At 49.6% G+C, this 15220-nt stretch overlaps 1 protein-coding gene across 1 annotated transcript; it reads left to right on the top strand.

Moving 5' to 3' along the window:
- The first annotated feature begins 260 nt into the window (after positions 1 to 260).
- Positions 261 to 13389, top strand: WNT2B (Wnt family member 2B). Its single transcript, XM_015148448.3, has 5 exons — positions 261 to 915; positions 6610 to 6830; positions 7874 to 8151; positions 8856 to 9120; positions 12367 to 13389. Exons 1-5 carry the CDS (start codon positions 734 to 736, stop codon positions 12594 to 12596), a joined length of 1176 nt encoding a protein of 391 aa, XP_015003934.1. The 5' UTR covers positions 261 to 733; the 3' UTR covers positions 12597 to 13389.
- Positions 13390 to 15220: the final 1831 nt, after the last annotated feature.

Below are 15220 nucleotides of genomic sequence, written 5' to 3'. Positions count from 1 at the left end.
GACTCCACCCATTTCACAGAAGCGCACGGATGGAGGAAATGAGTGCATCCTTCGTGCTCAGCGCCAGTGTCACTGTAGGTTGGGGACAGGAGGGAAGTGCCCGCATCCCCTTGTTCCGCCAGCCTGGCCGTCACCCACAGAAGTGGGGCTGCCGATTGAAGGGCGCTAGGACCCGGTGGCGCGGTGTCGGCAGGGACTGGGCGCTCCGGGCGCAGGAGGGAGCCGCGGCGCCCCGTCGCAGCGCGCGGGAGCAGGTGGGGGAGCGGTGCGGTGGCGCGCTGGAGCCCCGAGGGGCGGAGGCGGCCGCTACACCTAGGGCGCCGCGGAGCGCCCCGGGCTTGGCGCGGGCGGAGCCGCCCTAAGGGCCGCGCGTGTCCCCGGCCTCGGCCCCGCCCCGCCCCGTCCAATGAGAGCCCGCGGCCGAAGGGGCTGTCCGCACACTAGGCCCGCAGCTCCCTTCTGCGCCGCAGACCCCCTGACATCGCACCCGGTGCTCAGGCAGCGGGCCCCAGATCCCGGGTTCGGCGCGCCGTCGTCGGCTTCCGGACACTACAACTTGCGCCCCTCTCTGGGACCCTGCTCCCGGGCTCTGGACCCCAGGTGACCCTAGGTCCCCAGCCGCCGGCGAACCCCATGGCCCCCCAGGGGGGTGAGGTAGGAGCAGCGTGAGTACCCCTAGAAGGTGCCCCGTCCACGCCCCTCCGGGCTGCGCGGCGGGAGTCTTCGGGGAGCTATGCTGAGACCGGGTGGTGCGGAGGAAGCTGCGCAGCTCCCGCTTCGGCGCGCCCGCGCCCCGGTCCCTGTGCCCTCGCCTGCTGCCCCCGACGGCTCCCGGGCTTCGGCCCGCCTAGGTCTTGCCTGCCTTCTGCTCCTGCTGCTGCTGACGCTGCCGGCCCGCGTAGACACGTCCTGGTGGTAAGTGGGGCTCTTAGGCTGGGCGGGTGAGGCGCTTGGTAGGAGAGGCCCGGAGGCGCCTGGAGGGATTGGCTGCTCACTGGACCAGGCTGTCGCTTCGACAGAGTTGGAGAACATTCGGGCAGGACTGTCACTGAAATCTGAAGTCCCGGGGTGGCGGGAGGGTGAGGCGCCGCGTCTTACACGCCTGGTGAGAAAGGCGCGGGGCATTTGGAGCCAGGACGCCCGGTGGTCGCGGCTCCTTAGGCCTCCGTGTGCTGTACCCCCTCTATTTCAGCTCAAGCTCCTTAGGGCAGAAGCTACCTTCCGAGTTTCCCTCAGGGTGAGTTCAAGGAACCAATGACCTTCCAGGGGCCGCAGTAGCTTCGCCGGGGCCCCAAACGTCTAAGGTCGCCCTCTGAGAGGTGGAGAAAGGGGCAGCTCGCTAGTCTAGCCCACCCATACCACAGGAAGGCTTTGGTGAGGCAGCAGCACCCAGCCGAGGCTTAGAAATGGAATCGAGGCAAAATTTACCCCATTAGCTCCCACAATTAAAACAAAATGCATGGGTTTGCATTATCTAGGCGTTTGTCTTTGGCCACCGTTTTGAGGCTGTCACTTGGAAAATTTGTCTCCCTCCCTTCTTCCTATTCTTTCCTATCTCCCATTTCTCCCCTCCAAGAGCCAGAGGGCTGCGGAGTCCAAAGGTACTAAGAGAACCCCTCCCCAGATTTCTTGCAGGCCCTAGACTCCAGACACTTCACAAGAGGGCAGATGAGGCAAAAAGGCGTTACAGATCCACTGGATGTCTGGTGTCTGTTCTTTTTAGAATCCTCCCTGCCCACTATTCCTTGGATGGCACTCATCACCTTCCCGTAGGAGAAGGAGCTGCTTTCTCTTCTTCCCCACCCTGGGGAGAGGGCAAGGCAGGGAGAGTTGAACCTAGAAAAGACTCAGTCTTTCCTCTTCACCCCGCAATCAAACTGGCCTGTTGGAGTGGGCTATTGCCCCTCTCCACCATGCAGTGCCCCCCTTCCTTTCCTAACTCCGTTCTTTTTCCCGTGTAAGCCCCCCTCCCCCAAGTGTAGTCTCTTCTCCCCTTGCACCCTGTGGCTTTTCTTCTCTTGACTTGGAATCTTGGCTGAAGGGTGAGGGGTAGCTGGCCGAGGGGCCGCCAGCTTGGGCTGCAGATTCCTATCATTTCAAGATGCGTCTCTCCTCATCCCAACCCCCACTCCCTGTTTTCCTGTTTCAGAAAAATCTCTCTTTTGGATTTTTTTTTTTTAATCTCTGTAGTGTTGGGGAAGGCTGGGAGGGGGGGTTCTGGATGGGGGAACAGAGAGGCCTATATCTTACATCTGGCTTGAAACATTCTTTTAGAAAGGGAAAGGGGAGAAGGGGGATGAGAAAAACCTTTCAAAGTTTTGAGTGAGATCAAAGCCACCTTTTGCCTTCATGAGCTTGGTCTGGCTGGGGACTTGGCATCTTTAGGGTCTTTGTTGAGATAACGTGAAGTGACCACTGCCCATCTTTATCTGGCCCAGATGGCAGTTTGCTTTTTGGGACTCTTGATCGCTTCTTACCAGTTTGGGATGTAGTCTGGGGGACCAATTGGTGTTTGGGTGAGGAAGTGTCACTCTGGTCATTTCAGCATCCTGGCAGCGGTTCCTAAAGACCCAAATGGGGGTCTTCCCAGTCCCCATTTTGTACCCTTGACTACTCCTTCTCCCTTTTCCTTTCTCCCTCTACTACCGTCCCCTGATGTGGTTCATATTAAAGATTCTGGAAAAAATTCCTGGGTGAAAGAGCTAGGGAGGGAGGGAGGTGACACACAGAGTGACTTAGCAGCCCTTGTGAAAAGGAGGAAGGCTGCAACAGGGCCAGGCTGGGAAGTGCGTACAGAGGTTGTTTCAGCCTCCTTGCTCTACACCTGTCATAGTTACAGGCCCAGATGCCTGCCTCAGTGATCACCACTTGTGGGATAAGGTGAAAAGCTACCTTCTAAAGGCAGGCTAAGCCCCCAAGCTTTTCTCTTAGGGAAAAACCAGCAAGACTGATGTTCGTACAACCCGTGGAAGAGAAATGCGTGTTGACTCTGGTGCGTCCATGTTCCACTCTGGAGCAGAAGGCCATCATTTTCACCAGTTAATAGTTGGATTTTTCTTATAGCTTGAGATTCTTCCCGTTACTCTCTAACCACTGCCCTCCCTCTATCTATCCTAAACAGACCAAGAAATAGAGGGGTCCGGCATGGGCTTTCCTGTTCCATTTTGCATTCTGTAGGGTGTTGGATGTAGGGAATCACGAGAACAGGATTGTGTTCATAAGCTCACAAAGGGAGAGAAACACAAAGTGGTGTCATATTGTTAGCATTACTGTTAGCAACAGCAGTTGCTTTTAATAAGCCCTTACTGAGCTTCAGGTACTATGGCCAAACACCTTATGAGCATGATCTTTGTCAATCTGAAATAATCCAGTGAGATAAGTTCTATAATTATCATCCTTATTTCACAAATGAAAGTGACGCATTAAGAGCAGATTCATGGAGGCTAACAGTGTTATCCCTTTGTTCAAAGTCCTATATGTGTTGGGCTGAACCATGTACACTAGGGGCTGTACACGAAAGGAGGAAAGAAAAAAGAAGTGGATCCTTGGCCCATTTGTGTCTTTAATATACAAACATAAAACATGTGCAGATAGGCTGGCAACTGTTGACAAGTAAAGCTGTGATGGAAATGGGAGTTGATGGCTGACTAGAGGGAGAAGGGAGTTGGGGATAAATCACAACAGTTAGGTGTTTATTACAGTGATTGCATACCTACTATGTGTCAGGCACTGTTCTCAGTACTGGGGATACTGAAGTGAACAAAACTGACAAAAAGCCCTGCCTTTGTGGAGCAGTGCATCCAAACCATGTGGGGATCTTGGTGAAATGCAGATTCTGATATGGTAGGATTCTGATACTGTATAGATACAGTATCTGTATCTATAATACAGATACTGCTGTTCTGGGGACCACGCTTTGAGTAGCAAGGGGCTAGAGTAGTGTATGCTTCACTTTGTCAAATGAAGGGATGTGAATTGTCCAAAAGCAGGTGAAGAGAAGCATTCTGGGGCAGGAAGCTGGGAAGGAAGTGAAGAACTTCCAGAAGGAAAAAACAAAGCTAGAGTCGGGGCATCTAACACTCTACCAGACCATGAGGTGGGAGATGCCTTAAATATCTTTGTATCCCTAACATCTGAGCTCAGTGCTTGGCACATGGTAGGCATTTTGCAGTCTGGTGTTGAACTGAGAGGAAGATGGGGTTAGCCTCAGGCTCAGCTTTATTGGAGGCCTCCTACACTAACTACAAGGGGCTGACTGCTGGAGAGCAAGCAAGCGCCTTGCTCTGTGGCGTCTTGAGGCCATTACATAGTGGAGTAAGGGTGGTAATAGAGACACTTAATTATCTTCCCATCTTAGATACTGAACAGATGTTCCCACACTCAGTGAGGATGTAATAAAAAGGACCTATGTGGGCTGCAGCAGAATGGACTTAAGTCAGACCACAAGAAGGACTTTTTGCCCGAGTTTGGCCTGCCCCACTCCAGACTGTCTCACGAGGGCTGGGTTATTGGTCTGTCATTCCCATCCAACCCTCCTCACCCAAGCCCCAGTAGGAAAAAAACAACAACAACAACAAACACCCATTGCCTAGAGCAGTACTTGGGCTGAATTAGGGAAGCTGAACAGTGGTGAGACAGGGACAAGCTCCAACTCCAACGGTCTTGATTCTCCAAACAAAGCACCACAGCAGTGGGTGTAACTCTGGGCTGTGCGTCAGGCAGCCCTTTCCGGCCTGGCCCTGTCTGGGGTGTTTATTTTGTTTGTTCCTGGAAGCTGTTGCCCTGATGGACAGTGCTGGGGATGCTGATTCCATGGGATTTGTTAGGGGAGGGCCAGCCCTCTCACCCCTTCCCCGGGACAGATGGGCCCCATCAGCCCTGCTGAGTTCCCGAAGAGGCAAGTATCAGCCCTCCTTGTGTTTGTTTGAGTTGGTGTCACCAGTGGTGATCCAGTCTGTGGGTGAGGGCCGGCTGTGGGAATGCGGGGGGGCAGTAGGGGGGGACACAGAGCCCAGGGCAGTCTAGCTTTTCCCCTCCCCACACCAGCTGCCCTCCCTTCTCCTCACCCACTTCTAGGCCCATTTTGGGGCTGTTCCCAAACCACAGGCTCATTCATAGCTCAAACCAAGTCTTTTCTGCCTGCAGTAGCAGTTGCTCTCCATGGCCCCCACCTGTTCAAAAAAGGGAGGGAGGACGGCCCTTTGATGCGTTCTGGACAGGAGAATAGAAAGTTCCCAGCAAATCAAGGAAGGTGCTATGGGGTTAAAGGGAGAGAAAGAGAATGAGAATGGAGCTGGGCTGTTGAGCTGAAGGAAGTGGGCGAATGGGTCAGATCTCATTTGGTGGCCTTTTGGGGAAAATGGGTGATATACTCCTGTTTTCTCTCTGAAATATTCTTCCTGAGGCTTGTGGTGGGATCCAGGGTTAAAACTTAGTGAAGAGAAAATATTGCCTTGAGAAACAATAATAACTCTGGCAACCCACCTATTCTTTAGTAGCCCATCTGAATTGACCTTCTTTTAATTGTTCATATTGGACAGACTGGAGACTGGAGTGTGGGGAGAGTCACCCTCTTACTTATCTTGGCCTTTGGCTTCCCACTGCAAACAGCCTGTGCAGTTCCATCCAGGTTGGGGAAGATGGTTTTAAAGGTTCATTAGTTAAGAAAGGTCCTAGCCGGGCGCGGTGGCTCAAGCCTGTAATCCCAGCACTTTGGGAGGCTGAGACGGGCGGATCACAAGGTCAGGAGATCGAGACCATCCTGGCTAACACGGTGAAACCCCGTCTCTACTAAAAAATACAAAAAACTAGCCGGGCGAGGTGGCGGGCGCCTGTGGTCCCAGCTACTCCGGAGGCTGAGGCAGGAGAATGGCGTAAACACGGGAGGCGGAGCTTGCAGTGAGCTGAGATCCGGCCACTGCACTCCAGCCTGGGCAACAGAGCCAGACTCCGTCTCAAAAAAAAAAAAAAAAAAAAGAAAGGTCCTGGGGCCTGGAAATAAAGGGTTTGAGGAGGAGAGTAGAGGGTGATCCACCCAGACCTCACAATTGGGAATGAGGATTTTTTTTAGCTCCACGGGTCTGACTAGAGCTGTAAACATTACTCAGATTGCTCACTATGTCTCTTCCCACGAGCCCCTCCCTGTCACCGTTCCCCTGCTGTCAAACCATATCTTCGTGGACCAGCCATGCAGGACACCCCTGTTAATGGGAGCATAAGAGTGTTGTCTCAGATCCTTATTTTGTTAGTTTATGTTTCCATGAAGCTCTTAATGTTTATTAAATAAACAATGAGTTTGTGTGACATGCCCACAGCTTCTGTGTATGTGACACATGCCTAGCCTGTGTGCTGGGAGTGTGTGTCACTTTGGCCTTTGGCTGGGGAACTGGTGATGGTGGGAGGCCACTCAATTACTCTCTCTGCAACTGTATAACTATACTTCTTCCGAACTGTGGGAAATGGTTCTACTCATCAGCTTTATGGAATGTGGGTTAGGGAGAGGGGACAGAATCTCTTCAAGGTCTGGATGCTAAACGTACCCCTTCCTTATTCCCTTCCAATGCAGAAAAAGGGCTGGGATGTTCTGACAGGGCCATCTCCGCCTTGCAGGTACATTGGGGCACTGGGGGCACGAGTGATCTGTGACAATATCCCTGGTTTGGTGAGCCGGCAGCGGCAGCTGTGCCAGCGTTACCCAGACATCATGCGTTCAGTGGGCGAGGGTGCCCGAGAGTGGATCCGAGAGTGTCAGCACCAATTCCGCCACCACCGCTGGAACTGTACCACCCTGGACCGGGACCACACCGTCTTTGGCCGTGTCATGCTCAGAAGTAGGGGCCTCTTCCATTCTGTGTCAACTCCTTCCCTTTCTGTGCTGGGGGTGGTGAGTGGAAAGGGTAGGAAAGATCTCCCCTCTCCTCTCCCACACACTGTTTCATAATCAGAGGAAGAATTGTGGGCACAGCCCAGGATATAATTGGGAACAGACTCTTAGCACCTTAGATTTGTAGACAGGGGCTCCTCTAAATCCTAGTGCTCTGGGACAAGACCAAGGTAAAGCATTCCCTAGAACCTCCATCTTTCTCCCTCATTTTCCTTGTCCTCTCCAATCCCCAGCTTGGGAGGCTACCATGTACTGTAAGGCTGAGGTCTACCATAGGCCCTCTGTTCTTAACACCACCATCACTATCATCACCCCAACACTCCCAGCACTACAGTAATGGGAACAAGAGATAAACAGAAAGGTGATATGTAAATATTTGGAGTCAGTGGCTTGGCCTCAGCTCAGCAAAAAAGATAAATAGAGCTAGACAGTAAACTAGGAGAAAGGGAACAAAATGGGAATCTGGAGGTGTCAGGCATACAGGGGCGATCATTCATCAGTCTCCAAGAGCAGGGAGGGAGAGCAAGCAGGCAAGGGAAGGTAGCATGGATCTCTAAACAGGCTGACCCCTGGGCTGGGGTCTCCATTGTGGGGGAACTGTCCAGCAGAGTGGGCCTGAAAAGGCCTGGAATGTGGACTAAGGCAGGCTTAGCTGAGCCAGGGCTAGCACTCAGTGGGAGGGGATGATTCACCAGGAGACTTTTCAATGGATGGACACAGGGAATTTGGCAGGAAACAAGAGTATAGGTCAGCTCAGAAGGTCAGATATACAAAGAAGTGGATGGAGAGTAGTGAAGGCTGAGGGGAAGAGGTCAGATACTCTGGGGAATGCTCTTGGAAATGAAAGGCACCTTGAATAAAGGGGGTGTAGGGGTGACTCTGGGAAAGAAAAGGAGGGAAGAGGTTTCAGAGTCAGAGGTTGTATGGGCTGAAGAAGGGGACAGACATGGGCCTCCTTCCTGAAGCACACCTCTACAATTCTCTCTCTAGGTAGCCGAGAAGCAGCTTTTGTATATGCCATCTCATCAGCAGGGGTAGTCCATGCTATTACTCGTGCCTGTAGCCAGGGTGAACTGAGTGTGTGCAGCTGTGACCCCTACACCCGTGGCCGACACCATGACCAGCGTGGGGACTTTGACTGGGGTGGCTGCAGTGACAACATCCACTATGGTGTCCGTTTTGCCAAGGCCTTCGTGGATGCCAAGGAGAAGAGGCTTAAGGATGCCCGGGCCCTCATGAACTTACATAATAACCGCTGTGGTCGCACGGTCAGTACTCATGTCTGTGTAAGTACACTCATATTTGCTGGGGGTGACCAGTATGTGTGACCATGGACTAAATAAATGTGAAAGTGGAAGAGCTGAAGGCTTTTGGGTCACTTCCAAAAGCCCCAACATCCTGGGACAGGAGCACTAAATGCAAGGGAGATTGGGAATGCCTAGGGTCAACCAGGTGCCTGAAGAGTCTTCACACATGTGGAAAGTAGGAAAAGGTGGAGAAAAGAAGTAACTTTTTAAGAAGGGAAAGAACTGCTTTCATAAAGACTGAGAGGATAAGAGGTTGTTCTAGTCAGTTCCCTGCTATTTGAATGCCTTCTATGTGCCTAGTACTATGCTGGAAAATGGCATACTACTAAAGTAGAAGGCATGGTACCTGGCATTCTAAAACGTGAAAAGTAGAGGATATGCAAGCAAACTGTTATCGTGAACAGAATCCTGTGGCTCTAAAGTTCAGTGGGCTGTCTGTCATGAAAAGGAAAGCACTGTTGGTCCAGGAAGATTTACTGGAAAAAGAGTTTCTTGAACTTGATCAGGAAGAATGGGTGGGATCTGATGTGGGAGAGAACAACCAAGAGCTCAATCAGCCAGCCAGGGCCAGCCTATCTCAGAGCACTCATCCTTTTGGCCCTAGAGATGACTAAAATGTGCCCTGACCAGCTACCTCTCCCTTAACTGCCTTCCCCCTCCTCCAGGCTGTGCGGCGGTTTCTGAAGCTGGAGTGTAAGTGCCATGGCGTGAGTGGTTCCTGTACTCTGCGCACCTGCTGGCGTGCGCTCTCAGATTTCCGCCGCACAGGTGATTACCTGCGGCGGCGCTATGATGGGGCTGTGCAGGTGATGGCCACGCAGGATGGTGCCAACTTCACTGCAGCCCGCCAAGGCTATCGCCGTGCCACCCGGACTGATCTTGTCTACTTTGACAACTCCCCAGATTACTGTGTCTTGGACAAGGCTGCAGGTGAGTAAGGAAGGCAGGCAGGGACATGGAGTCCCAGTTCTTAGTGCAGGCACCCCTGGTTAATCATGGTCTGTTCAGTCTCAGGAGTTAGGGAAGGGGGTGCTGTGGGAGGAGGCAGTTTCCTCCCCACATGAACACCTGGTCATGAGATTGTTGACTTATGCCTCAGTCTACCAGGCCCAGTGCTGCCCAAGTAGAGAGGAGGTCACTCAGCTCCTTGGGGCCTGAGGTCATGCATCACTCCTTTGTATCCCAGCATCTGGGATACAGTAGGCATTATTCAGGGAATGTTTAATTTAGTTACCTGTTTTCAGTTTTAAGCAATGTGTGGGCTACACAGAAACATAAGATGCAGCCCTAACCCTTTGGCTCTTTGCAATCTACTTAAAGAAATGAGACATAATGGGTAGACAAATGCAAAGAGAGTTGATTGGAGAAATCAATAAAAGTTTATTTGAGGCCGGGCGCGGTGGCTCAAGCCTGTAATCCCAGCACTTTGGGAGGCCGAGACGGGCGGATCACGAGGTCAGGAGATCGAGACCATCCTGGCTAACACGGTGAAACCCCGTCTCTACTAAAAAATACAAAAAACTAGCCGGGCGAGGTGACGGGCGCCTGTAGTCCCAGCTACTCGGGAGGCTGAGGCAGGAGAATGGCGTGAACCCGGGAGGCGGAGCTTGCAGTGAGCTGAGATCCGGCCATTGCACTCCAGCCTGGGCGGCAGAGCGAGACTCTGTCTCAAAAAAAAAAAAAAAAAAAAAAAAAAAGTTTATTTGAAAATGTAGGGAAAAAAAAGAAACTGTAGAATTTAAGCTGCTCCTTGAAGCATAGGGAGTATCTGGATAGCTTGAGAGAAGAGTGGGCAATTTCTTATCAGAGTAGTAGGTGGGAAAGCACATGACCTGTTCCAGGGACAGCGAACAGACCAATCTGCTGGGTAAAAGTTCCCTGTAAGGGAGATTAAAGCTAGAAAGATGTCCTTGAAAGGTTTTATCCAGTGTCCTGCCATTGAAGATTCTGAAACAGAGCTGAAAAAGAAACGAAGGAGAGATCCCTACCAAAGGCAGGTAAAGCTGCAAATGGTTGTTTTTCAGTCTGTTCGAGGTATTTGTGGTGGGATTCTTGGAGGTGCTGGAAGGTGATATGGTTTTTCCCCAAGGGAATGAAAGTTACCATCCTGGCTCACATTTCGGGTTCAGATAGGTTAAACTAGGAACATGCAATGCAGCAGAACTCTTCTCCTCTGGTTATTGTCATGGGGCTCCCAGGCTCTTTTCTACAGGCTCAGCAGTCAGGACTTGGGTGAAGTGGAGCCAAAAAACCTCAGTTATCTTCGGTACTGTTTGTTTTCACCCATCACTGTCATTCCTGGAAGAGTCAAGTGGCTTGGAGTAAAATTGGGCATAGAAACAGGAAGGGGCTCTACGCAATTAATGAAGAAAGTAGTCTGTATACCTTGTAGGGTGCTAGAAGAAAAAAAGTCGGAGTCCTCCTGATTTTCCCAGTGATTTCCTGCCACTAAGTATACTTTCCTCCCAGTTGGTCTAATTCAGAGGGTTACTCTCTGGATACCTAGAAATAATTCCATAATATCTGAGGTGTAAGCCTACCCTGCCATACTGAAAATACACCTTTAGGGAAGGAACTTTGGAGTCAGGAGGGAGGATAAGTCAAATGTGTGTTGGTTTTTCTCACAGGCATAAAATTAGGCCTCCTAAAACCCAAAGCGGGGCCTGGAATTCAAAGAATATAAGTCATCCCAGAAAGAATATGGAGCCAGGAATTCCCTCCAAAGCAGTAGAGTCCAGTTGAAGTTTCTGTGGTGATAGAAATGTTTTCCTATCTGTGTTGTCCAATACAGTAGCAACTAGCCACATGTGATTACTGAGAACTTGGAATATAGCTAGTGTGACTGAGGAGCTACATTTTTTAGTTTACTTAATTTTCATTAATTTAGATGTAAAAGACCATATGTGACTAGTGGCTGCTACCCTGGACAGCACAGCTCCACAGTGTAGAAGGGGCTTTTGGTGCCCAAGAGGACTTAAGACCCAGCCCTTGGAGTTAGGAGACTAACATACATAGTAGACCTAGTCAGCCCACATTCCAGAGCAGTGGTCTCCTGACATTCTGCATCCTTTACTCCTATCATTAAAACAATTTGAGCATATATCTCCATTATATGTATATTTATTTATATCTGTGTTCCCCTATATGAATATGTATGTTAGAAAACATACATCAATATTTTAAATTGATGAGATAAAAAAACATAGAAGTTCTAACATTTTCCTCCCCTATCCCAGTGGCATGTGGAGACTAATGCTGTAGAAATCAGTTAATCTATTCTCCGTTTTGAACCTAGGCTAGTTACTTTCCTATCTCTGGATCCTTATTAACCATGGAAAAGGTTGGAGTAGATGCTCTGATGGGCCCAACTCATCCAAAAGTCTATTGATTTTATGATCTGTTGGCAGGATCTCTTTTGCTAAAATCAGTCAGAATGAGGTTCTAAGCATTCCCTATGCATGGGGAAAACATGATCCCTATCCTAGAGTTTCCACTGTAAGGGGAAGGGATAATGCTTAGGGATAATAATAATAATAATAATAATAATAATAATAATAATACAAGGGATATTACTTAGGAATATGCCTGCAGCCAGTCATGGTAATCAGTTCACCTCTTCAGATGAACAGAGATTATATCTAACAATCTATTATTGTGCTTATTTTCATATGAGAAACTAAGTTAATGTTTCATTTTGACTAAATCACACAACTAAGAGTGGTAGAACTGGGATTTGAATCCAGACAATATGATGTCAGAGCCCATGCTTTTTTTTTTTTTTTTTTTTGGAGACAGAGTTTCACTGTCACCTGGGCTAGAGTGCAGTGGTGCAATCTCGGCTCACTGCAGCCTCGACCTCCCAGCCTCAAGTGTTACTCCCACCTCAGCCTCCTAAGTAGCTGGGACTACAGGCTCATGCTCACGGCACCTGGCTAATTTTTTAAGTTTTTGTAGAGGCAGGGCTTGCTATGTTTCCCAGGCTGGTCTTGAACTCCTGGACTCAAGCATTCCTCCTGCCTCAGCCTTCCAAAGTGCTGGGATTACAGGCATGAGTGAGCCACTGTGCTCAGCCCAAAAAAGCGATTCTTTATGTCTTCCTTCTGAGAATGTGGGTAAGGGTATCCAGGGCAGCTGAAGAGATAACTTTGTTCTCACTCCCTCTCTTTCCCAACCCAGGTTCCCTAGGCACTGCAGGCCGTGTCTGCAGCAAGACATCAAAAGGAACAGACGGTTGTGAAATCATGTGCTGTGGCCGAGGGTATGACACAACTCGAGTCACCCGTGTTACCCAGTGTGAGTGCAAATTCCACTGGTGCTGTGCTGTACGGTGCAAGGAATGCAGAAATACTGTGGACGTCCATACTTGCAAGGCCCCCAAGAAGGCAGAGTGGCTGGACCAGACCTGAACACAGATACCTCACGCATCCCTCCAATTCAAGCCTCTCAACTCAAAAGCACAAGATCCTTGCATGCACACCTTCCTCCACCCTCCACCCTGGGCTGCTACAGCTTCTGTTTAAGGATGTAGAGAGTAATCCATAGGGACCATGGTGTCCTGGCTGGTTCCTTAGCCCTGGGAAGGAGTTGTCAGGGGATATAAGAAACTGAGCAAGCTCCCTGATTTCCCACTCTGGAGATTTGAAGGGAGAGTAGAAGAGATAGAGGGTCTTTAGAGTGAAATGAGTTGCACTAAAGTATGTAGTTGAGGCTCCTTTTTTCTTTCCTTTGCACCAGCTTCCTGATACTTCCTTGGTGTGCAAGAGGAAGGGTACCTGTAGAGAGCTTCTTTTTGTTTCTACCTGGCCAAAGTTAGATGGGACAAAGATGAATGACATGCCTGTTCTCTGAAGTCAGTTTGAGCAGAACTACCTGGTACCCCAAAAGAAAATCTTAGGCTACCACATTCTATTATTGAGAGCCTGAGATGTTAGCCATAGTGGACAAGGTTCCATTCACATGCTCATATGTTTATAAACTGCTGTGTTTTGTAGAAGAAAAAGAATCATAACTATACAAACACATATTCATTCTGTCTTTTTCTCTCTACCATTCTCAACCTATATTGGACAGCACTGCCTCTTTTGCTTACTTGCTGCCTGTTCAAACTGAGGTGGAATGCAGTGGTTCCCATGCTTAACAGATCATTAGAACACCCGAGAACACTCCTAGGATAGAGTAATATAGTAAGTCTGGCCAGGCCTTGTGTTTGTTTGTTTGTTTCTTTTTCCATGCATTACTCTGTAGGTTAGCCAGATTTGGGGAAACATGGAGTAAAAGATAGGCAACTCATGGATGGTGGGAGAGCAGGAAAGCAGGTCTGATCTCAAGGGCCCACATGAGGCAAAAGTACATATTAGGAAGGTAGGGATCTCTGGCTTTGGTAATTCTTTATGAGAGGATCCTAGCCTTTGAAGCTGGGAGCAGGAGTCAGTGGCTACAGTGGGAAGGAGTGCTACGGGTTGGGGCCAAAATGATACACAGAAGGCAGCCTTCCTCCATTTACTCAACAAATCTTTATTTAGTGACTCTCCAAGTCCTGATGATTATTATTGTTCAGTCCACATTCAGCTTAAATAGAGGAGGGTTTCTTCTATGCTATTACCCATTGCCTAACTAGGTTTGCAAGAGTGGAATCTCCAGAGATAGCAGGCTTAGTAAGCTGGAGGGTAGGACATGAAGTCCCCAAAACCTTGAAGTCCTTTTTTTATGTGATTTGGGCAGTGGTTATCTTTTGCCTGTTGATATCTTAAAGCAGCAGAGTGGTATAGAAATTTGCAGTTATGACAGACCTGGGTTAAAAATCACAGCTGTGGCCGGGCGCGGTGGCTCAAGCCTGTAATCCCAGCACTTTGGGAGGCCGAGACGGGCGGATCACGAGGTCAGGAGATCGAGACCAGCCTGGCTAACACGGTGAAACCCCGTCTCTACTAAAAATACAAAAAACTAGCCGGGCGAGGTGGCGGGCGCCTGTAGTCCCAGCTGCTCGGGAGGCTGAGACAGGAGAATGGCGGGAACCCGGGAGGCGGAGCTTGCAGTGAGCTGAGATCCGGCCACTGCACTCCAGCCTGGGTGACAGAGCGAGACTCTGTCTCAAAAAAAAAAAAAAAAAAAAAAAAAAATCACAGCTATGCCACTTGCTTTTGATATTTTGAGCAAGGTAGCTAAATTTTCTGAGCTTCTATTTTCTCGTCTATAAAATGAGGATACGTACCTGTTCTTTTTTTTCTTTTTATTTATTTCTTTCTTTTTTTTTTTCTTTTAGAGATAGGGTTTTGCTTTGTTGCCCAGGCTGGAGTGCACTAGCATGATCATGGCTCACTGCAGCCTCAAATTCCCAAGCTCAAGCAATCCTCTCACCTCAGCCTCCCCATTAGCTGGGACTACAGGGACATGCCATCATGCCCAGCTAGTTTAAACAGTTATCAGAGATGGAGCTATGTTGCCTAGGCTGGTCTTGAATTCTTGGTCTCAAGCAATCCTCCCACTGCAGCCTTCCAAAGTGCTGAGCATATAAGCGCAAACCACTGTGCCCAGCTGTCAGATACTGAGTTTTAATTATGCCCCAAACTCCAGCCCACAGATCCTCTTCACCAAAGCTCCTGGCTGGTCTAGCCCATCATGACTTCTCTAGGAACAGTCCTTCTTTAGGACTATAAAGTATTAATAAAAGTCTGTAGATTAAGGGGCCTGCATAAAGAATTCTGGATATAGGCCCCTGTCTTTCCCAAGTTCCTCTCCAACATCCCTTGGGGTCCTCATATGTTTTTGAAGCAGCTTTACTCTGCACAGGCAGCAGGAGGCTGGGGGAGCCATGGCTCTGGGCCACAGGGGCAGATTTATTTGGATGATAGGACTAATATTTGTGTAACCTGCTGAGACCTGTGTGGGAGAGTTTAGGGTGGTTTTTCTTTTGGTGAGGGGATTTGCTCCGGTTTCACATCCATTAACACAAAACATGAGCTAGTTAGGGCCCTTGTGGTCTGCGGTAAGGGGATGCCTGTGGAGAAATGGGCCTGAGTGAGTCAGGCCA

Source organism: Macaca mulatta, chromosome 1, assembly GCF_049350105.2.
Source record: "Macaca mulatta isolate MMU2019108-1 chromosome 1, T2T-MMU8v2.0, whole genome shotgun sequence".
In the NCBI taxonomy this organism is placed as follows: Eukaryota; Metazoa; Chordata; class Mammalia; order Primates; family Cercopithecidae; genus Macaca; species Macaca mulatta.
This window is presented reverse-complemented; position numbering and strand designations above follow the sequence as displayed.